This window comes from Papilio machaon, chromosome 13 (genome assembly GCF_912999745.1).
Source record: "Papilio machaon chromosome 13, ilPapMach1.1, whole genome shotgun sequence".
In the NCBI taxonomy this organism is placed as follows: Eukaryota; Metazoa; Arthropoda; class Insecta; order Lepidoptera; family Papilionidae; genus Papilio; species Papilio machaon.
In genome coordinates, this window is record NC_059998.1 from 1126640 (window position 1) to 1149378 (window position 22739).

The 22739-nt window shown below is 34.2% G+C and overlaps 1 protein-coding gene and 1 long non-coding RNA gene across 2 annotated transcripts; both read right to left on the bottom strand.

The window, feature by feature from the left end:
• Positions 1–161: 161 nt before the first annotated feature.
• LOC123721570 lies at positions 162–7100 on the bottom strand. The gene is made up of 3 exons (XR_006756263.1): positions 6924–7100; positions 1985–2058; positions 162–291 (listed from the first exon to the last, which is right to left on the bottom strand). It is a non-coding gene; the product is annotated as an uncharacterized LOC123721570 (long non-coding RNA).
• Positions 7101–10093: 2993 nt separating this feature from the next.
• Positions 10094–22042, bottom strand: LOC106712170 (SWI/SNF-related matrix-associated actin-dependent regulator of chromatin subfamily A containing DEAD/H box 1 homolog). Its single transcript, XM_045680523.1, has 15 exons — positions 21762–22042; positions 20599–20801; positions 20076–20386; positions 19725–19893; positions 19010–19194; positions 18367–18560; positions 17719–17854; positions 16808–16943; positions 16339–16476; positions 15718–15963; positions 13772–13999; positions 13461–13672; positions 12990–13145; positions 12575–12705; positions 10094–10730 (listed from the first exon to the last, which is right to left on the bottom strand). The coding sequence occupies exons 1-15, from the start codon at positions 21880–21882 to the stop codon at positions 10654–10656; spliced, it is 2643 nt and encodes an 880-aa protein (XP_045536479.1). The 5' UTR covers positions 21883–22042; the 3' UTR covers positions 10094–10653.
• Positions 22043–22739: the final 697 nt, after the last annotated feature.

The window sequence follows — 22739 nt, forward strand, 5'->3', positions numbered from 1 at the left end:
TATTTATTGTGACGTAAAATTAGAGATCAACACTCCAATTTATATATGCATATATAAATCTTAAAACAAGGAAACCCCATCTGTCGTGGCCACTGATAGAGGGATTTCTGGACGACTTTTTTTCGAGTTTTTTTTTCGTTTTTTTTAATACGACTTATTAAGAGCGGTGCAGGTTTTTTTGGTGCCTGACAGTCACAGAGCGATTATTAACAATATTTCGAGGGGCAAAGAAGCAGCGGCTTCTTCGGCGCCAGACTCGATTCGTATTCGGAGAGTTCTCGGAACTCTAATCTGTAACAAAAATATTTATTAAGATTCAATATACATTTATAATGGAACGTATACATGCGCGGGAAAATTTATCAGTCGGTCAGTCGGATTTCTGTAATTGTCGGTGCTACTTTATTAAAATAGATGATTTATTCAGATTAATATAAATACAGACAGTCTTAAGCACCGATTGATTTTATAATAATATCATTTCAATCACCACATGTTGCAATCTTTGGCACTATTTAAACTGAAAACTTAATCTATAATATTGATGTCTGTTTACTTCTATATTAATTGTTTATTTGAGTCAATAAATTCATCAACCGAGTTCAATTATTAAATTACAAAAACAATCATTAAATTCATTGAATTAAGTTAAAACATTTACATAGGAAAATTTCTTTACCAACCAACTATTGTTATACGTTTTTCAGGCGTCCAAGGTCATGCGTTTGTGTTGCGAACCCAGCATTACTCTTAAACCGGTTCGCGATATCATTGCATTGGAATAAAAAATGAAACAAGTGAAGCCGTCAATACAGGTTTAAAGTTAATGTACTGTGTAACATATAAACAGAAAGTTCATAAGTCAGTTACGTAAATCAATGTAAAAACTGCTATATTATCCCTGGATATTTGATATTACATTCGCGGATACATTTTATTTATTATGCTTATTCGTTCATTAAATCATTTACTAGTTGTCATAAAACCAGTGCATTTGTCAAACGGAATTTCTTAGCTATAAAGTTCATGAACTAAATTTCATATAGCTCTTGACCTATTACATAGTTCATTGTTTTAGCCGTGGTAAAAATTCGTACAAGTTAGAAGAATAAATACAACACAGATGGATACTATGGAAGTTGTGCGTGATAATAAAACTAAAATCGAGGTTGTTAGCGAATTTTGACGGAGTCTGTTATGGTTCAACTGCTCAGGTAAATTTGTCTAAATCCAGGCTAGATTTAGCTGCAAGAGTTGATTCCCAGAAGCTATATTAGTGGCACTAATGTAAAGTTCTTGTAGAGTCAACGGACAGCGGTGCATTTAATTCAACGGCACGCCTTTATAAAGTATGATTAGGGCTGACAACATTCACTTGACGCGGACACTGGCAGCGATAAGCGCAGCACAAAGAAAAATGAACTGTGAACTCTTTGGTTGACGCCAGGAAAAATTACAAAGACATCGATGTTTTAAACTCGAATATGCTCCATGAAAACGCGGAGAGTTCAGACGAATCTAAGAAGGGGACAACCCTAGTTATGACCGGGTGTGCTCTCAGTGTCACAGCGTGAATCTATTAATAACGTTGTTAGGTGCGAAGTTCAAGAATTTGTCAGCAGAAATGCATTGTATCTTATCCCAGACTGTGTATCTAGGTTCGATGGAAATAGCAAAAAAATATCCGCTTTTCATAGGACTGGATGGATACAATCCAATGATTAAGAACTTCGCAAGTTTACAGTTTAGTTTACTTTATAGTGTGGACTGAAATGTCGAATTCAGTTAGTGATGCGGTATGAAGTTGGAAAAAAAGATTAGGATAGTGTCGTCACAAGTCAAAAGTCTATGATCCAGTATCTAATTTGCTGACAGTTTAAGCGTCTAGTCCGTTTGTAATGTGTCGAATTTCACAGTTATTCAATGGCATACAGATAGGCGCGTCGTGTTGTGGCAGTGGTATGTAGTGATGATGATGACTCACCGCTCGCTCGTTGTGCGCCGGCCGTCGTCGTGGTCTGCACTCGGTACTCGTTCACTTTGCTCGTATTTGATTCACTGTGGACATTTATTTATATTAAAACACGATCAAACCAACTATAAAATATACCAAGTTTATTTTAGTTGTATATGTACATCAAAGGAACCAAATTATTAAACTTTTTCGAGAGATTCTTTTGTTCGGATACTTTCTGTTTTCGGATTGAATGGATACTAATTGTCGTAAAGACTGATCCAAGATTTTAATAAAAATATTTCCGCACGAACGGTTATTCTGTCCACACATTTAGTTTAATTTACATTACGTTTTAATCCAAACCCATTCCATGAGCTGCTATCAATCTTAACTCAAATATGGTGATATGAATTATTCAGAACAGTCTAGTCGGAACAGAATAAAGTCAGACAACTTTAAATTTGTTGATTTACAATGAAAAATCAAATCTATTTCCATATTGGATTATCTTTAAAGTGTAACAATGTTGCTTTGTCTACTTCAGTATAACGGTAGTCTGTGGATGCACGCGAGAGCCGCAACAGCTAGTACGAGCATTCAGTTGTCGCATGAAATGAGATCTCTGCTTTTCAATAACTTATTTTAAATTTTCCGTTATTCCATTATTCGTTTTTGTTAAATAATGAAGGATTGTATCAAGTGATTGTAAAGTCCGAGACATTTTATTTACTTAGAACAGCAGTTCTCAAATTTGTTTTGGCTACGGAACCATATTGGATTTTTAGGTTTGACTTTTCTTGGCCCTAGAATATCAAAAGCAGATTTATTTGTAAGTCCTTTTTCGCGTCGCTCGTTTAGTTCGCAACCTAACTTTTTATAGATACGTAATAAACACACTTTCAGTAACGCTAAAGTAGAAGTTCAATATTTTTGTGTCTTCAATTTATTTAATTTTGAAAAAAAAATAGTTAACTACTATAAAATCAGTTCTTATTATGTTATGCAAAGTGCGGTGCTTTGTCGTCGTTGTCGGCCTTTTGTTTTTCACAACAATGGGATATTTTTATACTTACGATTCGCCTAACTGTTGTTTAGTTGTGTCTATGTTATGGCATATATATTATTCAAAACCCCGAGGCACACTTTAGTGCTTAGATTAACACTCCCTAAAGTCAAATTTTAAGGACGGAACGAACACACCTATTGCACTGAACCATGAACCGCATCGCCGATCGGATCTCGACACGCCGGATAAAATGAGGCGCGAGTCACCCGCTGACATCACCGTGTTTACACCGCCGACCGTCGCTTGCGCAATTCGGCACATATCGTAACATAAACTTCTAATACTACAAGTAAATTTCAACTTTTATTCATTAGAATAAAGTAGATTTCTGTGTGGCAGGTTTTAGCACAGTTTGCATCTGTGTACACATGGAGTCTGAGGTTCTAGGTCGTCGCGCACGAGCCTTATGTCTTTGTTTTTTTTTATTATAATTTCGATTTTAAATACAATATTCGATTGAAATAAGTACGTTCGTGACAGGATGTTGTTCTTCTGTAGATTTTAAATAATGTTTGTTTATGATAGAGATATTTATTTATGGAAATTTTTTACTATTCAAATGAAACCGACAAGAATTTAAATATCATTTGCTGCTGCAAAAAAATCCTCTATCAATTACATACCTTTTTGCTAAGCCTTTTTAATGCATTAATCAAAAAGCATAATTTGCATAGATTGTTGTCGTGTGCAATTTATTAGCAGAAGCTCTGTCATGTGATAATGATGCGATGCTTTGTTCGGATAAAATACTCCTTTCTGTATTACATAACTTAAATAATTTTTGATAACATTTTATAGGTGAAGAACAATTTTAAATATACTCTAACTGAAGTGAAGAAAACAATACCGTTAAGATCGTTTTTCGAAATACGACAATAGTAATAAAATAAATTAGTGACCCTTTTCATCTTAGTGCTTTAAAATCAGTTTTCTTTTAGTTTACTAACTTTTTGTAAAATATCAAGGAAGTTTCCTGAGTTCAGAGATTGACATATCAACGCCCCCATCGAATAATCCTGTAATGCACTCTTACCGGGTTCTTACTTTTCCGTCGAATTCGGCATCGAAAGGTCCTATTACACGTGATTTTTTTTTATATTTTTCTTAATGTTAATTACGGAGATAAAAAGTCATTATTGAAACAGATTTATTTTTATTTCTGGTATTATCATTTTTCCTTCATAGCATAGAATACGTCCGGAATACAGGAATGAAATTAGTTATTAAAAAAATTAAGAAATTAATTAGGTAAAAAATTAGCTTTGTTTTGGTATCTAAAAGATTCTTGTTCAATTGTTTATTCAATAATTATTGATGAAGTTATTAAATACGGTTTTTTGCATCTCCTGAAAAATTTGATTTTTCCTATTACGGGGTTATTCGGTGGGGGCGTCGATATGATCTGTTGTACTTCAATAAATATGTCTTTAGCTTGGTCAATACCGCATGCAAGTCCACAGGTGTATTGCATTGTTGTCATGGCCGTCGCATTTCGCGCCTTTTTTGCCGCCAACACGAACGCCCGCGCGTTAGATTGTTATGTAAATTATTATATTTAACTATCCATTGCGCGTGTTAGCTTCAACTTAGTGTAGCTGTTAAACCAAAGACAGTAATGGATTATATCCTGACTAACAGGATAAACAATCGCTACAATATTAATTTTAAAATAATAAATAATTAAAGAACTGAATGGTTGAACCGATGACTAATTTAGTTTCGATTTCATATTTTTATACATATTACAAAACATACGTTTCTTTTTATAGTAGAAGGTAACAAGCGAGAATACGGCTGTTGATTTCGGTAGAACAAGAAGTTGCAAATAACCTAGTTATGATAAATCTACCAAAACATTTCTAGTAGCTTCAATATTATGTTTGTTCAAATGTAGCGGTAAGCAAGTTTCCTGGGACAGGCCGCTACTTTCTAATGTGTTATTGTGTCTCTATCCATTGTTATAAAACATAATTTTAACTAACATGTTTATAATTGTTGAATTTATTAAGAGAAAACAGTATTAACATCAGGAGGCTGGTTAGGAAACAAGGTGAAAAGTCTCTTTTTTAAAGCTATAAGTTCATGTCTTCTCTACAAGTTCTTAACTTCGCTCTGAGAAACAGAAAAGGTATAAACCTGTCTGATTTGAGTCAACATTTATTCTAATTAAAGTACCTATCACATGACATTACAATAGGCCTCCGATAACATTCAAATACGTTAACTAGAAATAAGCTAACCCTGAAAACCAGTTAAAATAGTCCTTGATATTTCAACCATACTAAGTTAGGATTCTGACCTGCCTCATTGTTAAAGTGGTAGGATTTATCTAAAGAGTAGCAAAAATCGAATTATTGTTTTGTATGTGGCATACATGTAAGCACTGCTGTTGTATGGGTACAAGGTTATAAGATTGTATTTTATTTTTGCTGGTTAGTAACACGTTTAAATAATCAAAACAATGTCAAATTCAACAAAAAATCAGAAAACAATAGTAATTATTTGACGAAAAACATATTTTATAGACATTATAAAACGTAATGGCGGGCAGCGCGGGCAGGTAATTCAGCACAGATTCACAACACGCGATTGCTGTAACTCTGTCTGGCGTTCGCGGGCTCAGTTTAAAGGGTTAGTGACCTTACTCAATGGCCCGTATCCATTCGTTAGGTAGCACTCGTTGCCCAACAAAACCAACATTGCTTCTTGACAATTACGTTACCTTTACAAATAAAAGTTCCTTCAAACGTAACATTAGTGGTAAAGCAAGCATAATGTAAACGCGTAATAAAATGAGAGATCGTTTGTCTATAAACTATTATAATTTGTTTAAAATCAACTCGCGGAACGAATGATGTGTTTATGATGGGTTAATTATGACTTGAAAAAACTATTTAACTGTTATGCATTATTTGTAACTATGAACAGCTTGCAACTCGTCGATCAAAGTACGATTCCTAAAACTAAGGATATTATTTTACGATAATCCCGTAAAAATCGCATTCACCTCGTAAAATACGATAAGTGAGGCTTAATTATAGAAAACTAGCTGTCTCTTCGTCAGCTCGGATTATAAAAAAAACTTAATAAGTAGCCTATGTGTTCTTCCAGACTATGTTCTACATCTGTGTCAAATTTCATCAAGATCCGTTGAGCCGTTCAAGAGATACCTTCGAACAAACATCCATCCATCCAGTAAGAAAGAAGCAAGATTAGCAAGAAGTAAGATTAATGACCAATTGCTGCATAAAAGATTTGCGTCTTCACAGTGTCTTTTGAATTTTGGATAATATACGTAATAGATTTTGTTATAATAGCAACATGATTGTGTTGCGTTACACATTATTCTTTAACAAAATGTTTTCAATCATTATTGTAGAAATAGTAGAAATGCAAAAATAGATGTCTTGGAAGTCGTATACACGTGCGTAAATGGATTTTCTTTTTAGCGCTGCTTAAAGAATTTATATCCGTACATATGTAATGTAAATGCTAAGACGCTGAAGTATTTAGGCCACAATAGACGTCTAGGTGAAGTCTGAAACCGTCTCTACAGATAACAAATTCTATTTTGTACAGCCTCGAAGCAATTAGTCAATAGAGATCCGCGTTAGTTGTGTAGGCGCGTCCGAATAAAACCCGCTCCCGGTCTTACTTTCGTTTCGTTCATTCGGTCATTTTTCCTGCAACAATACTGCTGAAACTACGCCACGTAAATCATTTTAGTACAAAAGTGGATCCGTCGTGAAAAATTGTAACTAGTCGAGGGAAACGCGTTAAACGCATAACCTCTCCCTCGATGCAGCGGCCGAAAATATGTGCGCACTATATATAGAAGCGGCTTACGGAATATCATGAGCGTTTCTTGATGTAGTGGCGTTATAAACTATCTTTACTCACCAGATCGTGCGCTGGCGTTTCCAAAACGTTGGTTGGCGTATCCGCGGTATATTTCACTGAAATTATATTGATCGCGTCGCCTTTCGCTAGCGCAGAGTCCGGTCGTGTGGCGCCCGCCCGGGCGGTGTGCCGACTGACGCTGCGCGCGCGCACACACGCGCGCCGACCGTCCTCAGCGTAGACACACTCGGAGCACCGTGTCTTCAGCAGCATGAACTGTCTGAACCAATATTGGCACATGTAAACCAACGCTCGATTCTATACTTGAAAGAATAGCACTGCTTCTTATCCCGCATTGAAACATACAAACGATGTTTAAATTTTCTGTTTCACTGCACGGTTCTTGTGTTTTTATTTTTTACTACGCGACTAGACATGAGTAATGTCTATAAAATACAACCATTATTAATGTCGAATTTTTGTTTCAACATTTGCAAATTGTACATTGGTTGTGTAAAACAGTGTAGCGAGGTGCGAGGAGCGGCGCGGCGGGCTGCGGCACAACAGCAGTTGGAAAACGTCTCGCTCCATTGAATGTATGAATCAATGTTTGCTCTACATCGACGTAGCGCACTGCACGGTGCTCGCTTTCCACGCGGCGAGAGCTCGCTGCCGCTGTCTTCATAATATACGCTTCATAGATTGTGTTAATTGCATTACATTTGGGATAACTACACTAACACTTTCAGTTCTTAGGTAAATTTTTATTAAATTTATACTTTATCAAGGGATACAATTAGTTCTAAATAGTCGAATAAACACTACTGAAAGTGCAATTATCACCACGTTTTTCGTGCATGTATACCATTGCTTAGGCATTAAAACAAATCAAATTGTTATCTCATTATGTCTTCATATTGTTTAGAACCGTCTAACCATCTCCTTTCCACTTGCACTGGGAAAACCGAGGTCAATATTGGAACTGAGACGTCGGTAGATTATAAACTATAGAAAAATAAATACATTTAGTATAAATAAAATGATGGTTTTACGGACATTCATCTCTGTTTCGTTGCGTAATCGGACTCGGGTCTCCTGTTTTAGAGCACGGTTAGTACTTCAATATACATACATACATACAATTCGTCGTTGTCAAGTTGTAGATGTCTCCACTGAGAGGTTCAGAGCCTACCATAAGTTAGGGGTCAGTAGGGTATAGTCGACCACACTGGCGGGTTGATTGTATGTTACATTTAGTTAATACATTACCTTTTTATTTTTATTATATCTCGCGCCACAGTCACTCCGACTAGCGAACCTACAAAACGGGACAAATTTATAATTTTGCAAGTGACTGGCTCTTTCATTCAGCTTAGATGAAAATCGGTAATCGGATATTTTTATATGTGACATACGTATTTGATTATTTTTCAACTTTTATTTTTCTAGAAATCACCTGTAATGGTTAAAAAATGATATTTTTTTTATTTATGTATAAAATTAAATGTTTTTTCTTATATTTACAACGTTTTATTTGACTTAAATGCATGTCTACTTAAAATTAAAATTTCAAAATAATCCCACAACGGAATGTTTCTAAACGAAAACAAACATCCAAATTAACTACTTAAAACGAGCACAATAAAAAAATAAATAACTTAATACAAAATGAACTAATAATTATTAAAATCACTTTCAGCTTTGTCACTTTGGTGATATTTATTTAGTCAACTTTTAATACAAAATACATAGATCTGGTTTGTACAATCTCTTATATGGTTTAAATATCGTATATAGCGTCACAATAGAGTACGTTCAAAATATTTTTTTTTCACAAATTTCTTTTAACTATGTTTTTAGAAAAGGAAACCTAAACGCGAATCATCTATTCAATCAGTACAGGTATAGCTACGTCAGCTGTTATAGATTTGCTCCGCCATCTTGAAAATCGCAGATGATCGAGCGATTGGCTTTGTTGTTTTTACTATTCGCTCACGAGAGCAGGCAAAGGAACTAAGCCATACAGCCTGCGATTGCCTTTGACGTTGACAGAAATGTTGACAACGCGTGCCTGTGTATAAACCTCTATGACAATATCGCGTTAGTTGGAACGACAGAAAATAAGTTTCTAAATTTTCTATCGCCTTGTGTACAAATGTCTTAAGGTTACTTTGGAAAAATTTACCCTTTTTTTTCGACTAACCTGACACTTTGTTTCTATTTTCTGGCAAAGAAAAACAATATGTAATTAATAAACGTCACGGCATTCATAATCTATGGATAAAATTTGATCGAGAAGCGATAATAAAAAAGGTTCTTACTTTATATTAATAGTAATAATAAATATGTACTGAATTAATTATGCTTGAAGCACAGAAAAATTTTTTCATCAAAACAGTATAAGATTGAAGCCAAGACCTGCATATTATATACCCTAAACGTTGGGCTGAGTAATTAAGTTCTTATAATTACTTAATCTATGAGGAATTTAAGTGAAAAAATAACTTTATTATCAAACAAAAGTGCAACTTTGATAACTTTAAACATTAATTTTTATACATTTTTCATTTTTTCCTGATACATTTAAATTACACAATTAACACATTGCATGTCACAATTTTTCGTATTAAAGTGAATTTGAGGCAAATAGAACACTGAATGTGTTAACAAATTTTTCTATCCTGCATTTATTACATTTGAGTTGTATAGATTTAAAACAATACTAATTTTATACAAATTCTGTTAATTTAATTTAGTATTTACTATCAAGGAGACATTTCAAAACGAAAACTGGTTTTTTATAAATACTGAAATGAGGTAGTTAGGAATCAGTTTTTAATAAATTAAAAATAAATTATTGATCTAAGCCAGTTTACGTTTAATACATTGTTACAGAAGAAGGAGGCAAGTAAGTTGATGGTACCTATAAATGTTTTCAGATATCTTGATAAATCTTAACTTCGCACAAATTGCGCAGAACATAATATTTGGTATGTTGGGTAGTGGCAGAATGTAGAAGGGCACTACACAGCCTAGATATTTGAAAACAACTATACTGGAAACTAACAATTTCTACCTACATATATATAGGTATTTGTTAGTAACACTTTTCATATCACTATATTTTGTATGAAAATGAAATTACTCTAAGCTATTTTTCTATTGTATTATCTTTCCAAATGAATTGACCTGAAAATATTTTTCGTATTTACAAAGATGCAAAGCTGTTTCTAATTCTATACAACTCATCTAATTAAATATATCAAATTTGATTTCACACATCAGTTTTACTGTATCTTAAAATTAACACAAATATACAATTATATTTAATAACACTAACAAGTTGTACCAAATGTGTTTGACTGCAGTGAGATTTGTATTACATATTGTCATCTCTTACATTATCTTTCAATAAACGGAGACAACATATGTCAACAAGTGTCACCTCAGTCGAAACCCATAGTTGGACAAAAGGTGAGACAAATATCACTTACGTGAACACTGCGTCCGGTTTCACATAATCATCACAAATGCACTGTATATTTTAATTGCACAAGTCACTATTGGGCAAACATTGGTCACTACCGAGTACTTCAACATTTGGGCAAACATTTGCAACAGTTATACAAATGTTGGTCACATTTAAACAAATGTTAGTAACATTTGTGCAAATATTGGCCACATTATAACTATATTTGGCCACTTTTGTATGTTGGTCACATTTTTGCAAGTTTTGTTCATTGGTGTATTAATCGATGACGATGACGTCAGCATCAAGTTTGGCCAACAATCATTTGTTGGGTGAAGTGAGGCCGAGCGCGACTGACAAGAGTCGCACCACATTCTTCTGTTCCGCCGCATCGTTTTCTGAAAAATATTTTCATTGCGTAAAGCTAAGTCAGTCGCTTAGTGTAGATTTTTTTTTATATTACAAGGTGGCAAACAAGCAAGCGGCCACATGAATTCGCCGAAATGGCGAAGCGTCCGCTGTCCATAGACAGTCGCAATTGCAGATGCGTTGCCTATCCTCAATCGACGAAGGAGGAGACGCGCAAAAAGAGAATATTTAACCTTCATATGCATCTCCTCCTCCATCAAATCCACCTCTCCTTCCCATCCTTTCAAGAAAAGGGTGGGAAGGGGAAGAGGACTAAAATTAGGCCTCCGGCACCACACTTATCAGACTGTACTTGGAATTACTTCCACTTCACGCCTATCTTCTGTGTGGTCGTGGTATTTCACCGGGCGAGCCGACCAATTCGTGCAACTGATGTTGTTGCCGGCGTCTACCACTCAGAGCTGGGCATTAACTCGTTAATCCGTTAATCGTTAATTAACGAAGTTAACATTTTGCTTAACGGATTAACTTTTAAGTTAACTTCAAAAAGTGTTAACGCTTTTGTTAACTTCCGTTAAACTCAACTTCCGTTAATAAAAGTCCGTTAATCGTTAAATTTGGAGAAATTTGAAACTTGGAGACGTGCTGTCATTTTGTTTAAATTACGCACCACGCCACGCTCGTAAGTTCAGCTATGTTGGGCGACTGTCAGCTACTCGAATGGTGAACGAACGAGATGATAATTGATACATGTGAAGTTCGCGTGCAAGTGTGATGTATCAGAGCGTCCCGGGAAAGACGGGACCAACAGGACAAAATGAAAAGAAAGTTCGAAATAGTATATTTCATTACGAGTATATAAAAGCACGAGTATGTAATAGCCCACATTCCGAACGCTTTTCGTCCCTGCAATACGCCACTTTTTGTGAAACTGTATTAAAAAACTTTTTTTACTCGTGCTTTTTCTTTAGCTTTTTCAAACTCGTGCGTTCTCTTTCACAACTGTCAAAATAATGTTTGCTATAAAGAAAAACCAACCACGAAGTTTTTACAAAAAAAAAATCATTGAAGTTTTTATGATTCATGCAAATATTTCTAAAAAGAAGCTCCTAATTTGTTACAATATCAAATTTAATGATTTCATTCAATGAATTAGGTTAGGTTTCATTTTATTTCATCTCATTAAATTTAATTTTCATTTCATATCAATAATAATAATCTACTGAAGACTTGGTTGTTTGGGCATAGTTCCCTTTGCCTACCCAGAATGGGTGAAGAAAAGAAAAAAAATCTCAGTTTGTATTCTTTTACGGTTGGCGCCATTTTCCAAACATTTTGGTTAGTTGAGTTTATTGTGTTTTTATTATTCTATTAAATTGCTTCATTTTTCGCAACGGTATCAAAAATAGTTGTTTAGTACACGTGAGAAACTGTCATTACAACTTGTTCCAACTGTCAACTTGTAGACATTTGTCAGAACTCTTTGCGATGACAGGCTTTCCGCACTCGTAATGAAATATACTATAATGCATTCATACTTGTCTCTAATACTAATGTGTTATAGAATATGTAGTCAAATTACTATTTTAAACAAGTGTCGCCACATAAGTGTAAAATTAGTATGTATAATTTTGGTATGGTTAACTGTTAACGATTAACTTTAACTTGCGTTAAAATTTCGAGAATTTAACGCTTTAACGATTAACGAAGTTAATTTTTTAATTAACGAATTAACGATTAACGAAGTTAACTTTTCGATTAACTGTGCCCACCTGTGCTACCACTGTTAAATTTAGATACTGTTATTTTAAATAACGATTAGAAATTCAAGAGTTCAAAGTGATATGAAATTTGATTGATTTTTTTCTCGTACCGTCAGCGCCTGTAACGTGTTTCTCCAAGTTTAACTTCTCCTGCGCCACTTGATATATTCCTTCCTCTATAGTACCGGAGCTCAGCAACCTGTATATCGTGACGGGCCTCGTTTGACCCATCCTATGACATCTGAAATAAACAACAGAAAAAAGATTTAAAAATATGGTTTATTGTCTTTTTTCAATTCTTTTTATTTTATTCGATGTAATTCTACATATGTAAAACAAATGAAATAGAAATGAAAAGAAAATGAAATGAAAATGAAAATGAAATGAAAATGAAATAAAAATGAAATGAAATGAAACTGAAATGAAAATGAAATGAAATGAAAATCTTTATTATTGATGATATCTTTATTATATAAGATAAATGGAATCTTTCTCCAGGTTGCATGCTAATGTGTGACTTGTTACCTGTCCTCCGCCTGCTTGTCGTTGTATGGGTTGAAGTCGATGTCGTGTATGATGACTGTATCCGCAGCTGTGAGATTGATGCCCAGCCCTCCTGCGCGCGTCGACAACAGGAACACGAAGATATCCTCAGCGTTGTACTGGTCTATTAACTCTTGTCTATAAAGTACAAAAATAATCTATATATATAAAAGAAAGTCGTGTTAGTTACACTATTTATAACTCAAGAACAGCTGAATCGATTTGACTAAAAATTGGTGGGCAGGTAGCTTAGAACCAGGAAACGGACATAGGATAATTTTTACCCCGTTTTCTATTTTTTTTATTCCGCGCGGACGGAGTCGCGGGTAAAAGCTAGTATTACATAAAAATAACCTTTTATAGATGAGGATAATCAAAAGTAAATTACAATGTATTTAATAAAAATACAGTGCCATTCAAACTTACTACTAAATCTGAATTTTATAATAGTACCTATCAGTGACAGCGGTGCTGCCATCTAGTCGCAAATACCGGTATCGACGCAGCTTGAGGTAGGGTTCCAGGATGTCCAGCATCATAGTGAACTGGCTGAACACCAGCACGCGATGACCCTCCGCCTGCAGCCGCGGCAACATTTCGTCCAACTTTTGAAACTTGCCAGAGTCCAAGATAAGATGGTCAGGGACAGAGTGAGATCTTATACTCTAAAAAAGATTTAAAAAAACGACATTCAATATCTCTAAATATTCAATCAATTACTTAAACATTGTTTTTTTTTTATATAATCTTAGTAAAATACTTACAGGGTATAGCAAGGTTAACTGATGTATCTGAAAGTCTGACATACAAAGCAGGTCTTCATAGGCATACTGTTCGTTCTTCTCTTTGTAGCCATGTTCCCTGACGAGGCGAGCTGCGATCTTCCTAAGCACTGGCTCAGTGTAGTGGTAGCGCAGCAACAGCGGATGATTAGCCAGCTTACGCATATCCATCATCATTGATAGACCACTCTGCTCTGTGGTTGCATGGATCTATAATTTAAACAATATTGAACAATTTTTTTTATAAGACAAGACGGAAAACAAGTATTAAGAACTGATTATGGACATTTGGAGTAGCAAAGGATCTGCTGACGAGTTACTAGACTATAATTATGGAATACTATTTTTTTTTCTAAGCTAATACCGAATTGAAGACAGAAACATATCCACAGGTGGGCACAGTTAATCGAAAAGTTAACTTCGTTAATCGTTAATACGTTAATTAAAAAATTAACTTCGTTAATCGTTAAGGCGTTAAATTTTCGAAAATTTAACGCAAGTTAAAGTTAATCGTTAACAGTTAACCATACCAAAATTGTACATACTAATTTCACACTTATTGTGGCGACACTTTTTCAAATAGTAATTTGACTATACATTCTATAACACATTAGTATTAGAGACAAGTATGAATGCATTGTAGTATATTTCATTACGAGTGCGGAAAGCCTGTCATTGCAAAGAGTTCCGACAAATGTCTACCCGAGCCGAGGCGCAGCCGAAGGTGAGGGTTGACAGTTGGAATAAGTTGTAATGACAGTTCCGCACGTGTACTAAGCAACTATTTTTAATATAGTTGCGAAAAATGAAACAATTTAAAAGAATAATAAAAACACAATAAACTCAACTAACTAAAATGTTTCAAAAATGGCGGTAACCGTAAAAGAATACAAACAGAGATTTTTTTTGTTTTCTTCACCCATTCTGGGTAGGCAAAGGGAACTATGCCCAAACGGCCAAGTCTTCAGTAGATTATTTTTATTAATATGAAATGAAAATGAAATTTAATGAGATTAAATAAAATGACACCTAACCTAATTCATTGAATCAAATCATTAAATCTGATATTGTAACAAATTAGCAGCTTCTTTTTTAGAAATATTTGCATGAATCATAAAAACTTCAATGATTTTTTTTTGTAAAAACTTCTTGGTTGTTTTTTTCTTTTTAATGACATTATTTTGACAGTTGGGAAAGAGAACGCACGAGTTTGGAAAAGCTAAAGAAAAAGCACGAGTAAAAAGTGTTTTAATACAGTGGCTCAAAAAGTGGCGTATTGCAGGGACGAAGAGCGTTCGGAATGTGGGCTATTACATACTCTTGCTTTTATATACTCGTAATGAAATATACTATTTCGAACCTTCTTTTTATGTTGGTCACGTCTTTCCCGGACGCTCTGATGCATCACACTTGCACGCGAACTTCACATATATCAATTATTAATTCGTTCGTTCACCATAGCTGAACTTACGAGTGTGGCGTGGCGCGTAATTTAAACAAAATGACACCACGTCTCCAAGTTTCAAATTTCTCCAAATTTAACGATTAACGGACTTTTATTAAGGGAAGTTGAGTTTAACGGAAGTTAACAAAAGCGTTAACACTTTTTGAAGTTAACTTAAAAGTTAATCAGTTAATCAAAATGTTAACTTCGTTAATTAACGATTAACGGATTAACGAGTTAATGCCCAGCTCTGAACATATCTTTAATACTATATTTGTCTTTTTACACTTCTTTTGTATTTTAATTGAAACAAAATAACTACATAAGAATAAATCCGTAAATTACATGTCAAAAAAATGTAAGTAAAGCAAACAAGCCATTCTTTTCAACAAAAAGGCTCAGTTAAGAACTTAAGGAGATCTCGTAACTATTTTAACTAAGTTTTAAACATCTACATTACATGAAAAATTATAAAGATACTCACAGTGCCATCCTTAGCAGAGAATGCAGCGATGAGATTCTTATATAGCATCTCCTGCCTGCCGGACAGGGGACAGAGCTCCGTGTGGTTGGTCTTCTTGGGAAGATCCTGCAACACATCTCTCTTCAGTCTGCGCAGCACAAACGGCTTCATTATCCTCTTAGCCTGCGTTATCTGACTCTCTTCGAATGCAGGCACATCATCTTCTGGATTAGTTGTTCCATTCGTTTTCTTTGCTGTTTTCACTTTCTGTAATTAATAAAAAATATTTATTGCATTTCTTACATAATTGTGGGTTTACACTAGTATAAAAACATGTTGTAATTCCACTTTATCTTTGAACAAATGAGATAAAAATCTTTTTATATAAGATTTTACCCGCGACTCCGTCAGCGCGGAATAAAAAAAATAGAAAACGGGGTAAAAATTATCCTATGTCCGTTTCCTGGTTCTAAGCTCACCAATTTTCAGTCAAATCGATTTAGCCGTTTTTGAGTTCATCATCAGACATCAAGACGTAATTATTACCATTTTTTCATAGATATTAAGATGGATTAAAAACTAAAATATATTTTATATATGTGTTTAATCAAAGTGGCAGAGGAAATAATAAAACAAACTTACCGCATTCTTCTGGAACAAGCTCTTGAGGTCATCAGTCTTGCCAGAGAACATATGCGGCATGACGAAGCACAGCAGTGACATCAGCTCCAGAAGATTGTTCTGCAGCGGTGTGCCCGTCAGCAGCAAACGGTGCTTGGACTGCAAGCATAAAACATATTATATTATGACACATATGTGTTAAGGTCTATGCCCAGCAGTGGGCAGAAATAGTCTGTTGGTGATGATGATGACATGTGATTTTTTTTATTTATTAACAACTATGTAGCATGTCTCCACCAAGCGGCTTAGAGCCTACACAAGTCAGGGATGAATAGGCCATAGTCAACTATCCGGCCCATTGCAAGTTGACTTGACACATATCTTTGAATTTCTTCACCGATATGTGCAGTTTGCATCACGATGTTTTCCTTCAAACGCAAACTTCTGACATTATATGTGATTTCGGTCCTGTCCGGTTAAGTTATCTTACCTTAATTCTTAATAAATTGTCATATCTTTGCGTAGACATATTCTTTAACATATGAGCTTCGTCGTATATGACATAATGCATCGATGTGATTCTAAACATCTTTCGCTCTTCAGGACAACTGCTCACCATTGTATATCTAGAAATTGTTAAATAAATATAGAAAAGATAGAAAACTTTATAGAAAAAAAATTAAAAACAAGCTTTGATTATACTCTTGTTAAAATAAAATAAAAACAAAACTTCTTTAGTGTCATCATAAGGAATACAATATTTTAGGCATTAGTAACAGAAAAATAAATATGACAACAATGGCAGGCTCAGCGTGTACCGCAAGGCATAGCCTTGTGGAGCTGGTTTTCAGCCTGCCTCGGTTAATAATTCATTGAAAAATTATTTATCAAAATAAATTCAAACAAGAACTCATAAGGTTGTATCTTTTCATTGGGCAATGGATCAATGGAACATTCCAGATCAGCACTTTAATATACACATGTATGTAAAATATCAGCTCATTTAGTAATCAGGAACCGGATCAAAATTAATTTGCAAGATTTGATAACAAATATCGGATTAGGTGAAACTAAGTATAACTATGTAAAATGTACATATTTAAAGTGTTATAGGAATTAATAATTTATTTAATTACATTAGTAGCAAACATCATAAGATGTTTGAAATTATTGATAAAATCTCAAAATAAATCTCACTAATATTATAAATGCGAATGTTTAGATGGATGGAATGTATCTCCAGAACGGCGAAACAGATCTTTATGAAATTTGGCACAGATGTAGAACATAGATTGGAAGAACACATAGGCCACTTATTACGTTTTTTTTTAATTCCGCGCAGACAGAGTCGTCGGCAACAGCTAGTTCTAAATAAATCTGAAAATTGCTGTTAAAACTTACGTGGTAAGTACAACGTCAATGTTATCCAGTCCCCGTGCGTACTCGACACGCATCTGACGGCGCTCCTCAGGGTTGCCATAGTATTTGCTGACGCGCAATGACGGACACCAGCGAGCCAGCTCTCCACTCCAATTGTCTACAAATGTTCACCTTACTATTACCATTTCTTAAATACTTGTATGAGAAAAATTATCACCCCACTCTTACGTAACAGAGACAATAAAACTTTTTTTTAATATTACAAGGTGGCAAACGAGCAAGCGGCCACATGAATTCGCCGAAATGGCGAAGCGACCGCTGCCCATAGACATTCACAATTGCAGATGCGTTGCCTACCACCAAACAACGAAGGAGGAGACGCACAAAAAGATAATATTTAACCTTCCTATGCATCTCCTCCTCCATCAAACCTCATCCCTTCCCATCCTTATCTAATAAGAAAAGGGTAGGAAAGGAAAGAGGACTAAAATTAGGCCTCCAACTTAATCATCCAAACAATTTCATAATGCAAGCCAAATGTTGCCTTATAAAAAATCAAGGTTCATAAAAATCTATCCAATCGTTAAGGAACACATATAGGGACAAACTAATATGATTATTTATAAGTGTAAATTATTTCAAAAAGATCAATATAAAATTATAACTAACCTAATGTAGATGCTGGTACCACAATTAAATGTGTACCGCGCGCTTGACCAGTCTCCTTGAGATGTGCGAGGAACGCTATCACCTGCACAGTCTTGCCCAGTCCCATCTCATCCGCAAGTATACCAGACACGCCTTGCTTGTGAAGTACCGCTAACCAGTTCAGACCCACCAACTGGTATGGAGCCAGTTTTAAACTGAAATATTAGTTTAATTTAGTTGATAAATTAATAATTACTTTAGAACAAGTTCAAAATCCTTTTTGAAAATTTTAAACACTCCTACAAAAATATTAAAATACCAAAGAAATTTGTTTCAGAAATTAGATCATGAGAACACGAGAGGAATTTCATAAAATTAAATATAATATAAACTAAATAATTCAAAATTACTTCTAAAAATACACCAAAAATAAAAATGAGTAAGAAAACATTGTGAATATAAAACTTTACGCTCTTGTCGCTGTAGTTACTGATCCCCATATACTTCAGTGGTACTGTTATTCTTTACCACCTCGATAGTGATGGATGAGACTAATATTTATTATCTGCTAATATACTATTAAAATACATAAGCATAAAAACAAAAAAAAAAGCTTTATTTGGTATTTAAGATGGACAAAAGTGTAAAAGGTAAAATTCTATACCTAGGGTCCAAAATACTAGGTTGCTTGAGTCTTCCGGCCCCAGCAGCCACCGCAGCCTCCAGTTGCTGCGCCAAGCCCACACACTTCTTCATAAGGCGTTGGATATTATTTCTAGTACTTAATAATTCTTGAGTGGAATTTAATAACTCTGTACTCAGTAATTTGTTACTATTGAATTTTTCTACCTGAAATTGTGATAGATAATTTGTGATCACTCTTGCTGGTTCAAAAATACTCTTAAATCTTACATAAATTACAGATGTATATTAGCATTAGATTAGTTACGCTGGTCAGCGGGTGTCACCCTAATGGATAAGATAAGAAACGAATATGTAAGAGGAAGTTTTAAAGTAGCTCTCGTTTCTGAAAAATTAAAAGAGAGACGTTTGCGTTGCTATGGTCATGTTCAGAGACGACCCAAAGATGACATGGGCAAGCTGGCCTTAAACTTGCCCACGACGACGCGAAATCGCGGAAGACCATCGACCATTTGACTGACGAGGATCCAAAAGGATCTAAAAGAAATTCACCTTGACGAACAAGACTCCTGGAATCGTGCTGTCTGGAGAATTAGGACAAGGAAGGCCAACCCCAAATAATTGGGAAAAGGCATAGTTATAGATAGATTAGCATTAGATTAGAAGTTTTCCCATATTATTGTACATTTAGGGACTAACAATTCAGAGTATGGAATTCTAAAACAATCATATCTTACCATATCTAACCATCCTTTGAATGGCCTTAATCCTATAATAGCTTCAGCTTTCTTCTGTGAACAGCCGCTCAACAATGACAGCTCATTCATGTTACTCGTGTTCAGGAATTCAAACACTTTACGTTTGTCACCCACTAAGTCATCCGTCACTTCATTGTCAGAGTCATCGCTAAAATGATTTGTTTTTAAAATTAACAAAATAGATGGAGTTCTATCTCCAAAAGTTTAATTTTGATTATTATTAATTACTAATATTAACAAGTGTCACTTTTGTCTAGTCTTTATTGTGAAGCAGTATTATAGCCAGTTACGAATATGCAATAGGAAAAATTGTGCATTATATTTGTTTACCTGTCATATACTTTGTCGTCCTTCCCTTTCCTGACTCCATAGTCTTCATCCTCACTGCCACTACTGCCTCGCCTGGCTCTCCCGCCTTTAGAAGCCAGTGCTTTCTTAACTATGGTAATGGGTCCACCACTAGTCACTCTCACAATACCCATATTACCATTTGGTCGAGATATACTGCCAGAAAAACTCGGCCGTGGACTTATAAAATTGGATGATGTGCCCTTGTCATCAGTTTCTGGATCATATTTTAACAGCTCATCTCTTGTACGTTCTTCATTCCAGCCTTTTTTCACTAATGTATTCTTTATTAACTGAGGAATATAAAACAAGTATAAATAAAATTCTTTCTTTTCAAAGTATAGATAATACTATATTGAAGAAACTTGAATATAAGACAGACAACTATTTGGATTCTTTGTTCTACATATTTTTTTTAAATTGTGTATTTATTTTAGATCACTTTGATATTTAAACTAATTGATTGCCTTTTAATTTCAAATCTAAATATTTATATTTAACCTACCATGGGACTTATCTCCGGAAACATTTCCAGCATATTCCTAAACCTCCTCTCCTTAACAGCTGTGGTGAGCTCCACTTGACTGGTGGCAGGCTTTTTAGCTGGTGATGCGGAGTCATCAGAATCTGAGTCCAGGATCCTTATACGTTTGTAAACAATTGGCCCATTCCTATTGGCCACAGGAGCTGGCATTCTTATAAGTGATTCTGAAAAAATATAATTAACCTTAAACTTTTATTTACTTGTGCTTTTTATGTATATTGTATTGTCTGGTAGACTGTATATTTTGACTTCACATATTTTTTTATATTACTTTTGCACAATTTTTATCCCTTACTAAAAGATAGCCAAGAAGATCTTTCAAATAAGAGCATATTTCTTTTTTATAGGAAGAAAAGCTTGCAGCATTTTCAGAGTGAATTTTTATTGTGTAATATTACACGATTGTTAACCAACTATTATATTACAATTGAATAAGACCAAATCCAATCTATAAGACATTATGAAATTCAGAAAGAGACAATATTTGACTTATATGATGAATTGATATGTTAATAATGAAAATAAAAAATTGGGAAAATAAGACACTTTAACATCAATAGTTAGATTGCAGTGTTGGCAAAAAGGAGTTAAGATGAGTAAATAGTTTCATAATTATGTGAAGAACGCTGTAGTATAACAGAAATAGACACAAATTTAAAATAAAAATTACAATTTTATATGATCTATGATGTCTTGATGTATCACTTATTCTAAAGTAAAAATACTAGAAATAGATAGTAGTTAAGCCATAGAAATAAAAAGCCGTTTTTATCTAACTGAATTTTATTTCTGTTTATTGCGGAGCTGATTCATGTTTTAAGTCATTTTTCAATTGGAAATCATGAAACGTAAAGTTCTACTAAGTTTCTTCCGAATTTCACGTGGTTTACTACGTTCCCATAACTTTTATTGAGATTGAAAATACTACATTGATAGGCAATAATACGATCACGTTACGATTAAAACGCCTCAAAATTAAGACAATTTTCAGTATTTATTACTACACGTTAGAAAAAAATAAAACCTCGAAGCGTGTTAAAAACGTGGCCAATAATCGTGACAGCGTAATAGCACAAAAATCCCGCAACTAATGTTTTTATTACTGACAAAATATAATTACTCACGAGAGTTTGATGATGGTCCTGCTATGGTCACTGTACCGCTAGACCCTGGAGCGTTAGGTTTCCTTTGAAACCTATACTGTCTTAGATAACTTAACACACTAGGGCTAGTACTTTCAGACATTTCGACTTCTATTTTTAAGTCAATACAAGATATAAGACAGAGTTTCTTCTAGCTTTTGCTGATTACGACAAAAAACTTACGATAATGTAGTGTCATATCATCAAATACAAGCATGAAGACAACAGAGCGGCCATTTTTATCCGCGAGACTGCAAGGCAAAATTGAACCAATGACAATCGAATAAAAATGACATTTGAAGCTACAACCAATGAAAGATACTTTAATCGTACTTAATTCTACTTAAGCTATTAAGCAAAATTTGAATTTAAACATTTTTAAGGCATTATATTCCTTTTTTTTTTACTTGAGTACAATTTTAATGTAATTTAATGTTATTTTATCACCTTTACATATAAATAACTTTAAAGACTTAAACGCTTATTAGTCTTACTCGTATGCAGTCATATAAAATTGAAATATTGTGAAAGTGTTAAATAGGGATAACAATATTTTATTATTAGTATAACGGATATTTCTCCAAACTAATAAACAACATCGACTATTTCCAAGTAACTCTTTTAAAATACAACTCTCTCAAAAACTAATAATTTAGAAAGAATACTAACGAACTCTTAAATTCAGATACTAAAATCACTAATGTTTTTTAACTGTAAAACATTGTCTAAAATGAACATGAGATAAAAAAAATTGTAACTATAAATTAGAAAAATTAGTTAAACTCATATTATTTCGCTATTTTTAGGTGTGTTCTTAAACCTTGATGATATTATTTGGAAATCGTCTTACATTTTACAATATAACAAATTTCAAAATAAAAAAGGAATGTATACTCGTAACGTAGACAGAAAAAATACCTCTATTCATTCTGTCTTGAACAGCAGGATGTGACAGGCTGA

Coding starts and splice junctions, on each gene's coding strand:
- LOC106712170 (XM_045680523.1), bottom strand. CDS start 21,882: ATGTCTGAAAGTACTAGCCCTAGTGTGTTAAGTTATCTAAGACAGTAT. Junction 15,964..16,338: donor GCTTGTTCCAGAAGAATGCG/GTAAGTTTGTTT, acceptor TATTAATTACAG/AAAGTGAAAACAGCAAAGAA. Junction 13,146..13,460: donor AGCACCGCTGTCACTGATAG/GTACTATTATAA, acceptor TGTACTTTATAG/ACAAGAGTTAATAGACCAGT.